The sequence below is a fragment of the Phoenix dactylifera genome, chromosome 1, assembly GCF_009389715.1.
Source record: "Phoenix dactylifera cultivar Barhee BC4 chromosome 1, palm_55x_up_171113_PBpolish2nd_filt_p, whole genome shotgun sequence".
NCBI lineage: Eukaryota > Viridiplantae > Streptophyta > Magnoliopsida > Arecales > Arecaceae > Phoenix > Phoenix dactylifera.
In genome coordinates this window covers 28101604-28118020 of record NC_052392.1, presented here as the reverse complement: position 1 = coordinate 28118020, position 16417 = coordinate 28101604, and the positions used below count along the sequence as shown (strand labels likewise).

General features: G+C 44.0%; 2 protein-coding genes across 2 annotated transcripts; both read right to left on the bottom strand.

Moving 5' to 3' along the window:
* Positions 1-8081: 8081 nt before the first annotated feature.
* LOC120111641 (probable monogalactosyldiacylglycerol synthase 3, chloroplastic) lies at positions 8082-9089 on the bottom strand. The gene is made up of 4 exons (XM_039129323.1): positions 8883-9089; positions 8719-8781; positions 8562-8636; positions 8082-8147 (listed from the first exon to the last, which is right to left on the bottom strand). The coding sequence occupies exons 1-4, from the start codon at positions 9009-9011 to the stop codon at positions 8082-8084; spliced, it is 333 nt and encodes a 110-aa protein (XP_038985251.1). The 5' UTR covers positions 9012-9089.
* Positions 9090-13073: 3984 nt separating this feature from the next.
* Positions 13074-15893, bottom strand: LOC103708276 (wall-associated receptor kinase 3-like). The gene is made up of 3 exons (XM_008793119.4): positions 15018-15893; positions 14762-14935; positions 13074-14287 (listed from the first exon to the last, which is right to left on the bottom strand). The coding sequence occupies exons 1-3, from the start codon at positions 15823-15825 to the stop codon at positions 13179-13181; spliced, it is 2091 nt and encodes a 696-aa protein (XP_008791341.3). The 5' UTR covers positions 15826-15893; the 3' UTR covers positions 13074-13178.
* Positions 15894-16417: the final 524 nt, after the last annotated feature.

Sequence of the window (16417 nt, the reverse complement as noted above, 5' to 3'; positions counted from 1 at the left end):
TTCACTTTTGGTTGTCGGCGCTTTCGGTAAAACCCACAGTAGCTCCTTCTCTCTCGTTTGCTCGGAGGGTTTTTGCCTTTCTTTCCTTCCTCCTTTTTTGTCTTCCTCCTTCTTTGTCTTCCTCTATTCACAGCAATGTCAGGTGATGTCTCGTTCTCCGGTAGAGACCTATCTCACAGGAGGGAGGTCATGTCGGAGATGGGTCATGGCCTCGATGGAGTCGGGTCCAACTTGGCCGAGGAAGAGTTGGAGTTGATCCGCGCCCGATTTTTCCCTCAGTGCAGGTTTCGCCTTGAGCCCGCAGGGCCAGAAGACCGGGTGACGAGACCTCCTCCAGGTCGGATCAGGGTGTACGTAGAGACACTCTGGACCGGCCTGCAATTCCCCCTGCATGGGTTTGTGAACGAGCTCCAGGCGGCGTATCAGCTCGTCCCAGTGCAACTCGCTCCAAACTCGTGGAAAATCATTATCGGTTTCTTATCCCTTTACCTTGCGCACGGGATACTGACCTCGGTGAACGTCTTTCAGCGGTGCTTCATGTTGAAGTCTAACCCGGCAGACGGGGAATGGCTCTACCCGCCCTTCGGGACAGTAGGCCGTTCTTCCGAGGTGCTCCTTCCTCTATTCGTGGATGGAAGGAGAAATTTTTCTTTCTCTCATCCGAGCACACGTAGAGATTTGACCCGAGGTGGGGGCAGCCCCGGCTCAAGGCCATCAACAAGCCCCCCAAACTCTCGTCGCTCTCCACAGCCTCGAGGGAGATATCCTTCTGAACGACCTCCTGAGCGAGGAGGCTCTAGTGAGCGTCGGCCTGGACTCGGCGCGTCCCTAGGGTAAGGGCGGTTGTACTGCTTCTCCTCTGTTTTGTCATTCTTTGCTTTACTTGTTCCTTTTTTATCATCATTTCATCATTTGTGGTGCCGATCTGACACTTGAACTTTTTCTTCTTTTCAGACATTGCACAGATGGTGGCTAGGAATGCAGCTCTCCTCGCCCGATACAAAAAGAGGGTGGCCGAGGCCGGCGGAGCCCCGCCCGAGCCCAGAAAGAAGGCTAGGCCGGCCTCGACTCCTGCTTGGGCCGAGGCAAGGGATCCTGAGGCCGGGACTTCCGACTTCATCCGGAAGGAAGTTCCACCCACCGAGCGCGTGAGCTCCAGCTCTTCCAGGGGCGCGAGGGATCCGGTGGCCCCCACTTGCACATTCCCAATTTTCCAACGGCCAAGTCGCCAGGTCATTCGTTTGCGGCCTCGGGGTCCCGAGCCGGGCAGCGGCCTCAAGGTCCCGAGCTCTTCTCTGCCGAGCTCGGCAAGGTCTGACCCCCCGAGTTCTTCAAGGGCCAATGTTCCGAGCTCGCGAGGGCTGGGAGCCGCCCTGAGAGGAGGCCCTTTTGCCCAGAGAGGGTAGTCTACGAGGACGACTCGGCCCTCCATTACAGCCAAACTGCGCGCCAGGTATTCCGTTGCGCAATGCTTTCGGTCAACCGGGCCGAGTTCGAGGTTGCTGACTTTGGCAGCCTTGTCGATCAAACCTACTGCTCCGCCATCTGGGTAAGTTAACTTCTTGCCTTAACTTTCATATTCTTTTGAACTCTTGACCTCTGCTTACCCCTATTTTTCCTTCTTTACAACATCTTCACGAGGTCGACATGTTAGTCGCTGTGGCGGCCGACTGTCGGGACAAGGCTCGGAGGAGCCAGAGGGGGTAGGAGGAGGCCGAGAGGACACTCGGCGACGCCAAGGCTGCGCGGAGGGAGGCCACCGCAAGAATGGAGGCTGCCGAGGTCGAGCAGCTCGAGGAAGAGAAGGCCTCGCATGCTTTGGCCAGGTCGGAGCTCCGCACCGCCGAGGCGCATCTGGTCGAAGCCCGCTCCGCGATCACTGGCCATCAGTACGAGGCAGGGGTTGCCTAGCTGAAAATCGAGTGGCTTGAGGATAAAAATCGAGCGGCTTGATATCTCATACGGTATCTCATAAATCTTCATTAGTGTTTTCAATGCTTTTCATTCTATTTCTTTTTTATTTGATCCAAATCAATTATCTTTTCGTCTTTGGGCTAAATTTCGGTCATATTTTTGGCCCGTGACGGGGTAATCAGTAATATCATATTTTTAGCCTGTGATGGGGCAATCAGTAGTTTCAAATTTCTAGCCCGTTATGGGGTAATTAATAGTATTGCATTTCCAGTCTGTGATAGGGCAACCAGTAGTTTCATTTCTGGCTTATGACGGGGTAATCAATAGTATCATATTTTCAGCCTATGACAGGACAACCACTAGTTTTATATTTTCGGCTTATGATGGGGCAATCAATAGTATCACATTTCCGACCTGTGATGGGGCAACCAGTAACAAAATAAGCCCAAAGTTCCTATTCATTTAATCAAGTTCATATCCACACATAAATTCCTTTTTATTTTTATTTTTGGCTTTAGACTAACCACGGTCACGTTTTCAGCCTGTGATGGGGCAACCAATAATAACATAGTTAGTCTAGAGCACCACATCCATTAGTCCGATCATGTAAGTGTAATTTATGCTCATATATGCACCTATCATACTATCAATCACAAGCAAACATGATCAAAATATGAATTAATATCAAAACCATCATAAAACTATTCTTACTTTTTACTTATCTGGATAATAGCATTTCATACATAAACAAGTGCAAAAATATCTATATCGTGCAGGTCAGTGTACAAAGATTCTTACCTCTTTGCTGACAACCCAGGCAGACCACCATAATCTACGAACCGAGCTGCACAGTATACTGCTCAATATCCTCTTGTCCAAAAGATTGTTCTTCTATAGAACTAAGTCAACATCAAAAATTATCCGAAGTATCCGTCAAACTAGAATTCTCTATAGGTTCACTACAAGGTCTACTATCACGTAGCAACCTGGGACTATCCAACAACCCCCTCAACCAATTTTTTTTTTCAAATCAAGCTAAAGACAGAAAGTACCAACAATAAGAGAGAGACACTAGAGTATAAGATCTCGTTAGGCTTCTTCTTGCCCGATTGACAATAGCCATACAAAATTAGGGATGAGCATGACAATAGATTAATATAGGAAGATATACGAGGCTAGCTAGATGACAACACCTATTTGTTTAAATCAGTCAATACAACGTAACTCAATCCATCTAATCAGAAAACATATATCCAAATCAAGGAAATAGATCAACGGTTATCAATTATGGGTTCAATGGTGGCTAACAATAGCTAGATGCAAGACGGACATGGTCGACTAGGTAGTAGCGTCCGATGATCCGGATCGGTCCGCTCTAGCCAATCCAACTAGTCAAATCATGAAACGAGAATCAGACCACAATACTAGTAATATAATAGAGATTCATGATGATAGAATCCAATGGCACTCAATGATGGTCTGGGTAAAGCTAGCACGACGGGTGGTCGTAGCGACATTGGTCTAAGACCCTCTACCGGAGTCGATCTATGTCTACAATAAAAATATCTGGGACCCTCCTACTCGGTCCATAGAGCCATGCAAAGAGAGAAAAATAAGAGAGAGAGAGAGAAACAATCTAGGTAGAGAGAGAAATAAGAGAGAGAAAATCAAAAGAAAGGAGATAGAAGAGAGAGGGCTCTCTTCTCCATAATAGGGGAAAGTTGTCCTCTCCCTTCCTCTTCTTGGATCATAGGGGGGCTGACCAAGGTGGGCTAACCCCTAGAGATGATGGCCTTGGGCGGCCCTTCGGCCATGGCAACACCGGCAACGGTGGTCGGCCGACGCAAAGAAGGGTAGAAAATCAATTGCACCACTCACCTTCAAACTCTTAAAATTGACTCTTTATCGTGGCTATCTCCCCAACCACAGTCACACGAATACAGGGGTCCCCAAGGGTGGCATAAATTGGCCTTTTTTCGATGACCGGTGACAATGAACACGGAAGGAGAAGACTGAAACAGGGCAAACATGGGATCTCTTTCTCGGTCCATTTTTGGCTGATTTCTCGGCTAGCGGCCGTGATTCCAGCTCGAAGGAAGAAGTGCAAGGAAAGAGGAAGAAGGCTAGGATGATACGTCGGCCTTGGCGGCGTCCGGTGGTCCCGATTTTTGGTGAACACAATAATGGGCAACTGCGAGCTCAATGGAAAGTAGAAGAAGAATGAGGGAGAAAGAACAGAGATCGCTCGGAGAGGAGGCTTTGGAAGAAGAGAGAGGACTTGCGGAGCCTCTAAATAGAGGCGGTCGCGTTCGGAATCCGACACGGAGTCGGATTCCATCCGGCGATATCGAGAGGAAGAAAACTCCCATCAGAAGTCCTCTCCCTCCAAAGGTTTTTTTTTGTGTGTGTTTTAGCACAAATTCAATTGGGCCGGTCAAATGGACCAGGCCTAATTTGCTTAAAAGGCTGGGTCGTATAGGGACACTGCAGCATGGGTTCTTAGAGGCTGACCATGAGCGAATTGTGGCATTTGTGATTAAATTTGAATGGATTTGAACTCTTAGCCCGACGAGGTTGTTAGATTTTATCTTTATCGACTCAACATGTCCGTCAGTGGGAGAGAGGTGAGTCGAGCGGAGTTGCAAGGTCTGACTCCATCTAGTAGATAACCATTCCATCCGAAGTTTTTGGTGGTTGAAGCATCGATAGAAGCAGCAAACCTGAAAGGTGTGAATTCAAATTCCCTCTCTAGTATTCAAGATAATGGGCGCATGAGGGATGACAGTCCGACATGGCTTAAGCCTCGATTCTCGGAATCCGAGCTGCGAATTGTGCCAGAATATGGAGCTGGGCCAGGATATGAAGTTGGGCCAAGTTGTTTCTCCTTGCCAACTGGGCTTGCCACATTCTACAAAGCCCATTGAACGGCGTCGCTCTTCGCCAGGTGGGCAGGTAAGTGGCTTCGGTCGGGCCCGTTTCAAATGGCCGGTCTCTTCACTCGCAGTCTCTTAAGAACCGCACTTAGAACCTCAACCTCTCTGACCAAGATCCCCTCCTCTCTCCGTCTTCATCGAGCCATCCGCCGGCTGCCCCACTGTCTCCTGAGGATCTCTCATTGTCCCTCGTTCATGGTTCCGTCCCGCAATCTCAGCAAATCTCAGCCTCCGTGGTGGGAGAGCTAAATCCCGTCCCCGTGAGTGTTCGAAGTGTTCAACGGATCAAGGCCCTTCCGGGGGTAAAGGGTGCCACGTCCAAACTCTTGCTGGGACGAAAGAAGAAGGTGCAAACCCCCTCTACCAACCATCTGCATTCTGACTTGGGCAAGGAGCCGGATGTTACACCGAATGAAAAAAAATTTGCCGCTGCACTCTATAGACTCGACAAAGATCATTGATTGGGCAAGCAAATCTGGCGTAGAGATTGTGGACTCAGAGGCAGAAAAGATTATCAAGATTCTCCTGGGGTTAGAAGAGACCAAGGCAGCTTTATACTCAGTTTGAATGCTTTTGTTTCCCATTGTGGTTTTGCTGGTTACTAGCTACTTTAGAATGTTTCCTTCCTTGCCTCATCTTAGATGTGAGTATGGCTTCTTCATCACAATGTTCGAGTGTGTCTTCTGTTGCTACTATGGCTTTTGTGTCTCTTCTTTTGATGCTCGAGTGCATCTTCTATTATGGTATTTCTTGTGGCTGGTGTGCTACAGTGCATTGAAAAGCATGGTTGTATGCTTTTGCTCAGAGGACAGTGCGTGGGGAATTCCATCCAAAGTGAGCTTCCAAGGCAACTTTAATATATAGGATTCAAGCAAACAAACGAACTTGCCAAATGAGTTAACAAAATAATGTTCTCAAGCTCCCTAAAACTACGTATCATTTACAAGATGGCAAAAACCCTTGCATGCGAACTCCTTATCTCTACCGGGCTTGGACTTTATCCGAACACTCGAGCCCATCTACTCTCCCATCTAAACACGATTCCAAGATTTCCCTTTCCCTCGGCCGAGCCACCAAAGAGCTCGTTTAGTTCGCGGGAAGCATTTTCTCTCCTAGGAATATATTCCTGAGAAACAAATTTCTAGAAAGAGAATGCTTAGAAAAGTACTTTTGGCAAGTTTGGTTGATCATGGAAAAGTGACAAATTTCCAAAGTGCTTATGTTTAGTTGGCCATCCACTTTCCTGAAAAAATTATGTATAATTCCTATTATGCCCTTAATAAAAATTAGGTCTTTAATGCCTCTTTAATGCTTCTTTAATGCTGAAGGGTCTTTTTGGAAAAAAATAAAAATAAAGTGATTTCCGCCTCATGGAAAATTAACTTTTCCATGTTTCTCATGGGAAAGACTTTCCCATGAATTGTAAGAATCATATTCCTATAGGAATACAACTTTTCCATCTCTCTCTTTTGAAAACTCTAACCAGCCCAAAGTAGTTAATTAAAGAGGAAAAAAAAGGCCCATTCTCCCTCGTCCTTGCTCCTCCATCCTAATCCCAATAACGTGGTGATGGAACACAACTAGAGTATTTAATTAAGCTTACTACCTATAATAATGTTGGCATATAATTATATATATCTTGGAAAATGGGGGCAGATTTACGGTCGAGGGGGCGTGTCGACGGTGTCTCATGTTGGGTTCCATCTTCCATGTCATGGCCACATCCAAAGCCTATCACAGGATCTTCAATTTCTATCTAAAATTTACGGATTCCTTTGCTCCTTTTTTTAACCTCTAAGGATCGGAACTATCTCTCTTTCTTGTAGATTTGAGACCAAGTGTAAGAAAATATAAAGTATATAAATAAATCTATCTCATTCTATCAACTTAAGCTTTTGGAACAAGTGGTAATTTTCATCATGGTATCATGGTACATGGTATCAGAGTAGAGGTCCTAAGTTCGAACCTTGATCAAAAGTGAAATTAAAAAATTTAATGTGACAATTCATTGGATAAATCACATTCTCAACATCAATTGGACATTCAGGTGCGTGTATGTATCCAACTGCACACAACCTTAAAAACCTCTTCGGGAGAGAGTTGAAGTATGTACATTCCACCTTTCTTGGGCCTTGGATTGTTGGAGAGAATTGCAATGCCACCTAAAAAGTTCAAAAGTGGAATGTCCCTACGCAATGCCGGAAAATTTCAAGAGCTTTTATGTCCTTCATCAAAATGGCACATTAGTTGGATCTTCCTCTCAAACACTACAAAAGAAGGAATAACTCCCGGCGCTTTTTTTTGTCTCTACCGACGCTTATAAGCGTCGGCGAATTCCCAACCCACGCGACCCAAAGCGTGGGTCAGACGTCGGGCAGGTGGGCGTGGGTCCGGTTTTTGCCGACGCTAAGAGAAAGCGTCGGCAAAAACATGGATTTGCCGACGCTAATGAAAATGTCGGCAAAAACGGCTTTACCGACGCTTTAAAGCGTCGGGAAAAACAGATTTCCCGACGCTTTAAAGCGTCGATATAGAGCAACCAGTTTTGCATTTTCGCCGACGCTTTAAAGCGTCGGCAAATGTATTTTGGCCGACGCTTTAAAGCGTCGGGATTGCTCTTTTTTTTAAAAAAAATAAAAATACGAATGTAAATTATAAAGGTCAAAATACATATATACATGAGTTGTCTTGTAGCTTATTGTTTTACAAAAAATCAAAGAAGTTAAAACTTTATGCCGAATCACTGATGCTTCCTTTCCTATAATTTGAAAGACAAGCTTATATGATGAGATTAATGTAACAAATTGCTGTCATGCAGAAATTAAAATGCAATTATTTTCATAGCAAGTGGATATCTATTTGGCAGCTAGGCCATTTCAATAACTTCCTTCCGAAGTAGCATAATAATAATTCTAAGTTTCTGAGTAAGCTTTTCATGCCTTGCCCCCTGAAAAATAGCAAAATATGTAATAATCATAACTTTGAAAGATGCCCCTTCGAACTTATGATTTGAGATGTATATAGGACTCTTTAGGAATAATGAAGGCCAATATCTGGTTAAAGTTTTTCTTTCTGATGTAAATATCTAGTTAACATAGGGAAAGAAAAAGAATATATTGTACAATTACTGTCTCATCATATATAATAAGGTATTTTTGATTACCTTGCTTACACATCAAACATATTAAACTATCTATATGTAATTTGTGAAGTCGGAACCGGAGGCACCTGCAATCACGGAAGCGCCAAGAGTCCAGCTCCAGCTCCATTGTCTGCTACATATGGGATATTGCCAACCTCCTGCAAGACCAGAATGAGACCCAAGGCCAGAGTCATATTTCCAAGGAGTAAATGCAGATGGTCTTGTACTTTGGTTTTTATGAAGTTGGAGATACAGATATGCATGCACACACTTGTGTAGAGATTCATGCATCATGATACATCATCCATAACTTCATTTTCTTTCTTTTTTTCTTTTTTTCTTTGGATGGAAATAGCTTCATTCTGTAAATACCAGTCTTGTTACAGTTCTCCATGCACTTAGAACATGGCAGCTAACTAAACACCAATCTTGTTGATTCAGACTGCAACCAGTAGTTTGAATAAGAGGCCTAGCTATGGCATATAGCCCTTTTAATGGAGAACATGTCAATGGGCACTTAATGAGGTTGGAATGAAACAGAGATGGCAGGACAGTAGGGAGTAGACACTGACCTGTCCAGGTATGAAGTCATTGAGGATGATAGGAAGTCCCCTGATCAATGCCTCAGCAATTGTACCAGGCCCTGCCTACAAACACGAGAGCACATTGAAGCCATCTGAAAAAAAACTCCTTAGCAGACTGATCTGGACATCTAGGAAACCATGGTACCTTTGTTATGATACAATCACAAGCACCCATCCATTTCTCCATCTGGGTCTCAAATCCTCTAATCTGACAACAAAGGCAATATTGAACAGCTCTCAACAAACAAAAGCTTAAAATGTACCAACAATGCAGGCTTGTTAATTATTATCTCAGACCAGCTACACCACCTTCACAGGGACCCTCCACTTAATTGACTGCAATGTGGAACTCAGTATCTGGTTGCGGCCGCATACGGCAACAATCTGCCCTATAGGTTTGCCGAGCTCTTCATCAAACAGGGCTTCTCCTAAAGCCATTGCAGTCTTCTTGACTGGATATTAAACTATCCCGGAAGCACCTGCAATCACCAAGAAAGGAAAGGGATCTGAAAAAACCCCCAAAAATCAACACAAAATACTAGAAGCGCCAAGAGCAAAAAATGCAAGAAACGAGAGAAGAAGAAGGGAACCGGAGGGCGAGGTCGACGGTGGCGGGGAAGCGAGATGGCGAGGCGATGGATTAATGTCGGCGCGGGACGCCGATCGGAGCTCGGAAAGCGAGATGGGGAGGCGATGGATTGATGTCGGCGCGGGGACGATGATCGGAGCTCAGGAAGCGAGATGGGGAGGCGATCGGAGCTCGGGGACGCCGATCGGAGCTCGGGAAGCGAGATGGAGAGGCGATCGGAGCTCGGGGACGCCGATCGGAGCTCGGGAAGCGAGATGGAGAGGAGAGGAGATGGGGACCCTTTTGAATGAGAGGAGAGGAGACGAGATGAGACTTTTTAAGGCAGAGAGGGTTGGAAAGGATTTGGCCTACGACGACGCTTATAAGCGTCGTCGTAGGTCCAGCTTACCGCGACGCTTAAAAGCGTCGTCGATTCTAAAGATGTACCGACGCTTCTAAAAAGTGTCGGTAAAATTTCGCGCTGATCAAAACTATCCCGACGCTTTTCCCTAGCGTCGGGAAAAAAGCGTCGGGAAATGTACCTTTTCCTGTAGTGAAAGGTCAAAGCTATACTTGGAGAAACCAAAGAGAATGTCCAATAATGGCAAAGTTAGACTATTAATCACCATTGAGATGGATGACTTGTGTCCTAATTCACTTCAAGAGGCACTACCTAACCCCTGTTATGATCATGTGCCAATTAAGCTATCCTTAAATGACTTGCAAAAACTAAAAGGGCTATTTAGATTTGATAGAAGATGGCTTAGTTATGATGGCATTCATGAGGTGGTTGCTTAGGCATGGTCCATGTCAAGCTTCTCGGATGATGCAGCTGTGAATCTTGTATTCAAATTGACATTTACAAGGAATGCACTTAAAGGTTGGTCAGCTCAGGCGAGATCTTTGGCTAAAACTGAGAAGATCAAGCTTATGAATATTATTCAGGATCTAGATTGACAGGAGGAACTCAACCCCATTACCCATGATGAGAGGGAGCTTCAGGAGTCATGCAAAGGGCAATTGTTTTATCTTTATAAAGCTGAGGAAATCTATTGAAAATAGAAGGCAAAAGTCAAGTGGCCGTCCGAGAGTGATAGCAATGTTGTGTTCTTCCACAAATCAGCTTTGTTAGAAGATAATTAAATTGGATATCCTGTGTTGAATGGCATGGATCAGAGTACTCGAACAAGAAGGATAGGAACAAGATTTTCGCAAAATTCTTCATAGAGAATTTTGATGACCTAGGGACTCTATTGATTGATCTTGATTGGGATCAGATTTATTCTTCTTCACCAGCATTGGATGTTTTGGGGGCTTTTTTCTCCCTCGAGGAAGTGAACGATGTTTTGTTTAGTTTTAAAGGAGATAAATGTACAGGGTTTGATGACTTCTCTATGTGCTTCTTCCAAAGTTTTTGGGACTTGATAAAATTTGATATCTTTTTTCTCTTTCAGTAGTTATACAGTAGAAACCTGGACCTTGCAAGACTTAATTATGTCATCCTCACCCTTGTTCCAAAAAAAGAAGCAACAAAAGCACCTTCTGATTTTCAGCCCATCAATATTGTGCATAGCTGCATCAAGATCATATCGAAGGTTCTAGCCAACCGTCTCCAATGATCTCATTGTTCCAGCTCAAACAGCCTATATTAAAGGAAGGTATGCTATGGACAACATTCTATATGCCAATGAGATTTTGCACCAATCAAGGAGATCGGGTATTAAGGGGGCAATTTGCAAACTTGACTTCATGAAGGCTTTTGATAGAGTTAACCTCTCTTATCTCTTTGGACTTCTTGTTAAGAGATGTTTTCCTACAACATGGATTAATGGGATCTCCAATCTATTATTTTCATCCAAAATTGTGGTCAGCATGAACAGAGAACTTGATGACTAGATTTTCTACAGGTGGGGGCTCAAACAAGGTGACCCACTCTCTCCTTTCCTGTTCATACTTGAAGTGGATCCGCTTTAATTGTAGAATGCTTAATACTACGACTTTAGAAAAAAATTATGAGGGATTGGGGAACCCATGGATTTGTGGAGGCACTAAGATACTAAAGTATGCATATGATACATTGGTGTTCCTTAAGGTAGAGAAAGATCGTTGTGCAGTATTGAAGACCATCCTCTTTTGTTTTGAGCTAATCTAGGGTTGTCCATCAATGTCCAAAAAAGCTCAATCTCTTACATCGACTATAGACATAAAGATGAGCCAGAGTGTTGGAGGTGGCTCAATTGTCTCTAGATTCCAACCCCTCCCAAATACTTGGGTCTGCCACTCAGTGGTGCAAAACCTTCTAAGTCAGATTGGCTCATTTTATTGCAATGAATTGAGAGTAGATTAGCTTCATGAAAAATCAAGTATTTATCATTTGGAGGTAGGCTTACCTTGATCAATTCAATTCTTACTTCACTACATCTGTACCTTATGTGTCTATTCAAGCTACCAGCTTGGGTGATCAAGAGGATTGACAAGTATAGGCAAGCTTTTCTTTGGATCAGCACTTTTGTCACTCATAGCTTCTCTTGTAAGGTCAACTGGAAGACTATTTGCTTTCAAAAGGAAGAAGGAGGGCTAGGAATCAAGAATATTCAACAGTTTAACAATGAACTTTTGGCAAGAAGGGGTAGGAGGTTTATTGTGAAAGACTCGGGCATTTAGAGGAAAACTTTCAATGCGTTGGAAACCGCCAAAGAGATGCTCTAACTTTTGGAAAGATGTCATTAAGGCTCTTCCGGCCTTATAGAATCGAATTCACTTCAGGATCGGCAATGGCCAAAACACCTCTTATTGGAAAGACAGTTGGCTTTGTGATGCACCACTCAAAATTATCTTTCTTGCCCTTTATGCTCACAGCACAAAGAAAAATGACACTGTATCTGATTTTTTTAATTGTAGAACTATGTCGTGAAAATTTAGACCATCGAGCAATCAATCGGCGAAGATCTTCCAACAGCAAAATCAATTGCTCTCTTTGCTTGCCATGGTAACTTTGAATAGAAATGAGGATAAGATTGTTTGGAAACTAAACAGTAAAGGAACGTTCACCTCTGCATCCTACTATCAGTTCATTAATTCTAGAGGAGTGAAGTGTAACTTTGCCTCCTCACTTTGGATCCTTTCAATCCCACTTAAAGTAAAATGCTTCTTATGGCTTTGTTAGAAAGAGCAGCACAATACTAGAGATAGCATCGGAAGGAAGCTTGGAAAAAATATGGGAGAATGTGCATTGTGTTGCCACTCTATCGAATCTATGGACCATTTATTCTCAGAGTACAACTTCTTTGCTACCATCTGGAGAGGGTTTTGTCTTTTAGCAGGTGTACTGCAATCGCATAGAACTTTTGAATGACTATGTTTAGATTAGAGGAAGAGAAAATTTTCCAAAGCTGCGCAGTCGATCAGTGGTTCTGATGCTCATTGGTGCTATTTTATGGTCGTGTTGGAAAAAAAGAAATATCAAAATTTTTATGATTAAGCAATCTTCTATATGGTCAGTTGTTGCAGAGAGTTTACAACGGCTCTCTTTTTGGTCGAACCTTTGTAACGCAAAGTTGCTTAATGAGCATACAAAAATATGATACAAAATAAAAAAAATACCTATTTTGATAAATGGAGCTTGACATTGCTGGTACTTGAGTAAATAGATTACTCATTGTGGGACAGCAAGTTGGTTCTTTATTGATCTGAAGTTGCATCATTTGTTTCTTTGGGTTTTTTTTTTTTCAATCTTTGCAGCTGCTTTGTTTTTATTATATTGTCTTGCTCTATTTTTTTGCTGTAATTACTTTTTTCCATCAATAAAAGTTGGGCGGCTGCTTTACCGGCCTCCTTCATCATCAAAAAATAAGTGGATCCTTTTTAGCTCCTCTAATGAAAGAAGATTTTTTTTTAATAATCTGTATTTATCTAATGGAGGAACAAGTTGCAATAAGAACTCATGGTTTAAACTATTTATCAAGTACTTATTACATCTTTTATTCTTAGCACAGGATGCCGCTGTAGCAATTCTTCACAAATACCCCGGTAATGTTTCAATAAGTATGAGGCAATATTGCCATTGGCCCGCTTCCATCAAGTGAGCTGTCTGTCTCCTCATGATCATTTTGCTCCCATGAATGCTGCTTGAATTTCCTTAGCTTTTCGAGTTCCTCCGCCACTTCTTTCATGGTGGGCCTATCTTCCCCTCTCCTATCTAAACATCGCCCCGCAAGTTCAGCAATCTGTTCGAGCAACTCTATCCCTCCTCCATCCTTGACTTGATCGTCCAAAATTTGCAGAAGCCTATCCTCGTTCATTGCTCTGTAGAAACTTGCTACAAGGCTGCGCTTCTCCTCGGATCCCTCAGAGTAAATTGCTCTCTTCCCTGTCAGAAGTTCCAGAAGAACCACTCCAAAACTGTAAACATCACTCTTGTTAGTTAATCGGCCATCTGCTTGGAATTCTGGATCCAAATAACCCAAGGTTCCTTGAATTACGGAAACGTACTGAGTTGGTCCGTTGGGAACAAGCTTTGAAGCCCCAAAATCAGACACTTTTGCAGTAAAGTTCTCGTCGAGGAGTATATTAGCAGACTTTACATCACAATGCAGGATAGGTGGAGAGGCCCAGGAGTGCAGATAGGCAAGTGCCTCCGCAGACTCTACAGCAATCGTGAGACGCATGTCCAAGTTAAGCGAGGAATTCTGATTTCTCCCATGGAGGTGATCGGAGAGGGTACCGTTGGAGACAAATTCATAAACCAACATGGGAACTTTAACTTCCAAGCAGCAGCCTAAGAGCTTAACCACATTTTTGTGGTTTATTTGGGAAAGGATAAACATCTCCTTCGCAAATTCTTCATTTTGGTCCCGTCCCATTTTCTTAGGCTTCTTGATGGCTACTTCTGTTTCATCCTCCAAGATTCCTTTATAAACGGTGCCGTAGCCGCCTTCTCCTAACGCTCGGTCCGCGTTAAAGTTGTTCGTTACTTTTTTTAGTTCTTCAACTGTGTAAATCTTAAATGCAACACCCTTTGAGCTGAGTTGTTGCTGCAGTAGATACCCTCCATTTTGCTCGAAAAACTTTTGCCTGGTCCTAACGAGCCTTCTCTTTGCCAGTATATAGTAAATGAGAACTATGAAGAAAGTGCTAACACTGATGCCTGCAAATAGCAAAGAGAGCAAATAGTGAATCGAAAAATGCAAACGAGGAAATTCTTGGCACGGCACAGATTGATTTTTAAGAATACTTGGAGTACTTCTAAACTTTTGCAGAGAAAGTATATAGGTCAGTGCAATGTTTTGGTTCGAATGGGTTGGACTCTGTTGTTTGGAGTTTGACTTGCTTCTCTTAAAGTGCCCCATGAATCTTTTGTCTATTGGACCATCCCATCCCATCCCTTCCCACATATAAGCTCCCCTTCATGTATAAATTAATTAGTAATTGCAAGCAGCTATATGTATGTGCCTTATTCAGAATTTTCATGGCCCAATTTTCTGAGCACCAAAACCCATATTATTTTTTCCCCAGAAGTTAATGGCAGGTATGAGATCTGGTCGATTCATCGCATGGGTTGCGCGTCCGGTGGGTAGGTCATACATAGAATTGAACTGAACTGAACTGATAGAAGACTTACCTCCAGCCAAGATTGCTAGCAAGGGAAACTTGTCTTTGCCTCGGAGCGGCCTGCAGCTTTCCGTCGTTGCATTACCCTGCGTTCCTTGAGGGCAGGCGCAGCTATAATTCCCTGGTCTGTTCACGCAAATCCCATGGCAAGGATACTGCTCCGGGAGCTTGCACTCGTCGATGTCTGCAGATTCAATTGAAGCAATCATGAAACCACAAAAATGATAGGGATATATTAGTACAACGAAGGGTGAAGGTAGAGTAACCTTGGCATCCATCGTGAAGATAGGGATTGCCATCATATCCCGGCAAGCAGCTGCAGAGATATCCGGGGCCATTGCTTGCGTCGCTGCAGATGCTGTTGTTGCTGCGGCATGCATAGGTTGTTGGATCCACTCTTGCATCCTGGCAAGACTGGTTCCGTATGGCCCAATCTAGCACCACCGGGGTATGGTTGCGGTGCTTGACGGCGAAATCGTAGGAGAGATCAGATCTGCTGAAGTTATACGAGTCCTGGGCCACCAGGAAGGCATAACTGCAGGGACTGATATTCCAAGTATCGCTGTAGCCATAGTTTCGGAAGTAGATATCTATGGAGCCTAGCTGCTTCGGGATGGAGACCTGGCAGCATCCCATGTTGGAGCAGGAGCCATTAGCGATGCTCTCCTCATTCCAGCAGTAGGAGACGCAGGCGCCGCCGTACTGGTAGTCATCCTCCTCGATGTAGGCAGCCAGATGCGCCAGGGTGAAGCAGCCCAAGGCGGTGAACTTGTTGCGGGTGCTCGAGAAAATGTAGGCCGGCCGCGTCGTGAGGTCGACCTTGGGCGTTACTTTGGAGACCATGGCGGTCTCGTTGTAGCACTGGTAGGACATGGGTATCTTTGCACGTACCTCGGCTGGTGCTAATGATATATCCGTGATCTCGATTTCCAAGTCCAGATCCGGGATGAGAGCTCTCGGGCTGCCGCCGTCGCAGGTGATGTCGAAGCCTCCTCTGAAGCAGCCGGGTCCGATGCCGAAGGGGTAGGGGACGGCGGTGTTCCCGCACTTATCATGGCAGCCGGGCAACGCCATGAGCTGCTCCGACGAGGATGCTGCTGCTACCAGCAGCTGCAACAACAGCAGGAGCAGCAGCAACTCTCTCTTACTAGCCATCCCTACTCTCTTCCTTCGTTTGTCTTCGGCGGGGTAAGCAAAACGCAGATGACAGGATGTGTGCCAAACTAGTGCATTCACCCCCCTCATATAAGTATCCAAAATTTTTTCCAAGGATGGTCGACATGAAGCTAAACTAACCCTCGCACGTTCCTTACATATTCTGCGCGCTCAACTCTAACATTTTAAGTTAAATTTATTCAAATTTAATTATAAACATCAATGGTCAACTCTCTATAAATATATAGAGCAGTGTTTCTAGTATCTTCTAATTTATATAGATTATAGGTCAAATTTATTCTGATATCATTTATAATAACTCATAAATTTATCTAAAATAAAATAATTAAATAAAAAATATTTTTTTTAAAATTTTTAATTTTTATAAATATTTTAAAAAAAATTTGATGAATAGGCCACGTGAACTAAAAATATATGCGGCTGCAGATGATATATGATATATGAGTTGGTAACACTTATGTAGGACGGTCGGTGGGTGGAACGTGTTGGG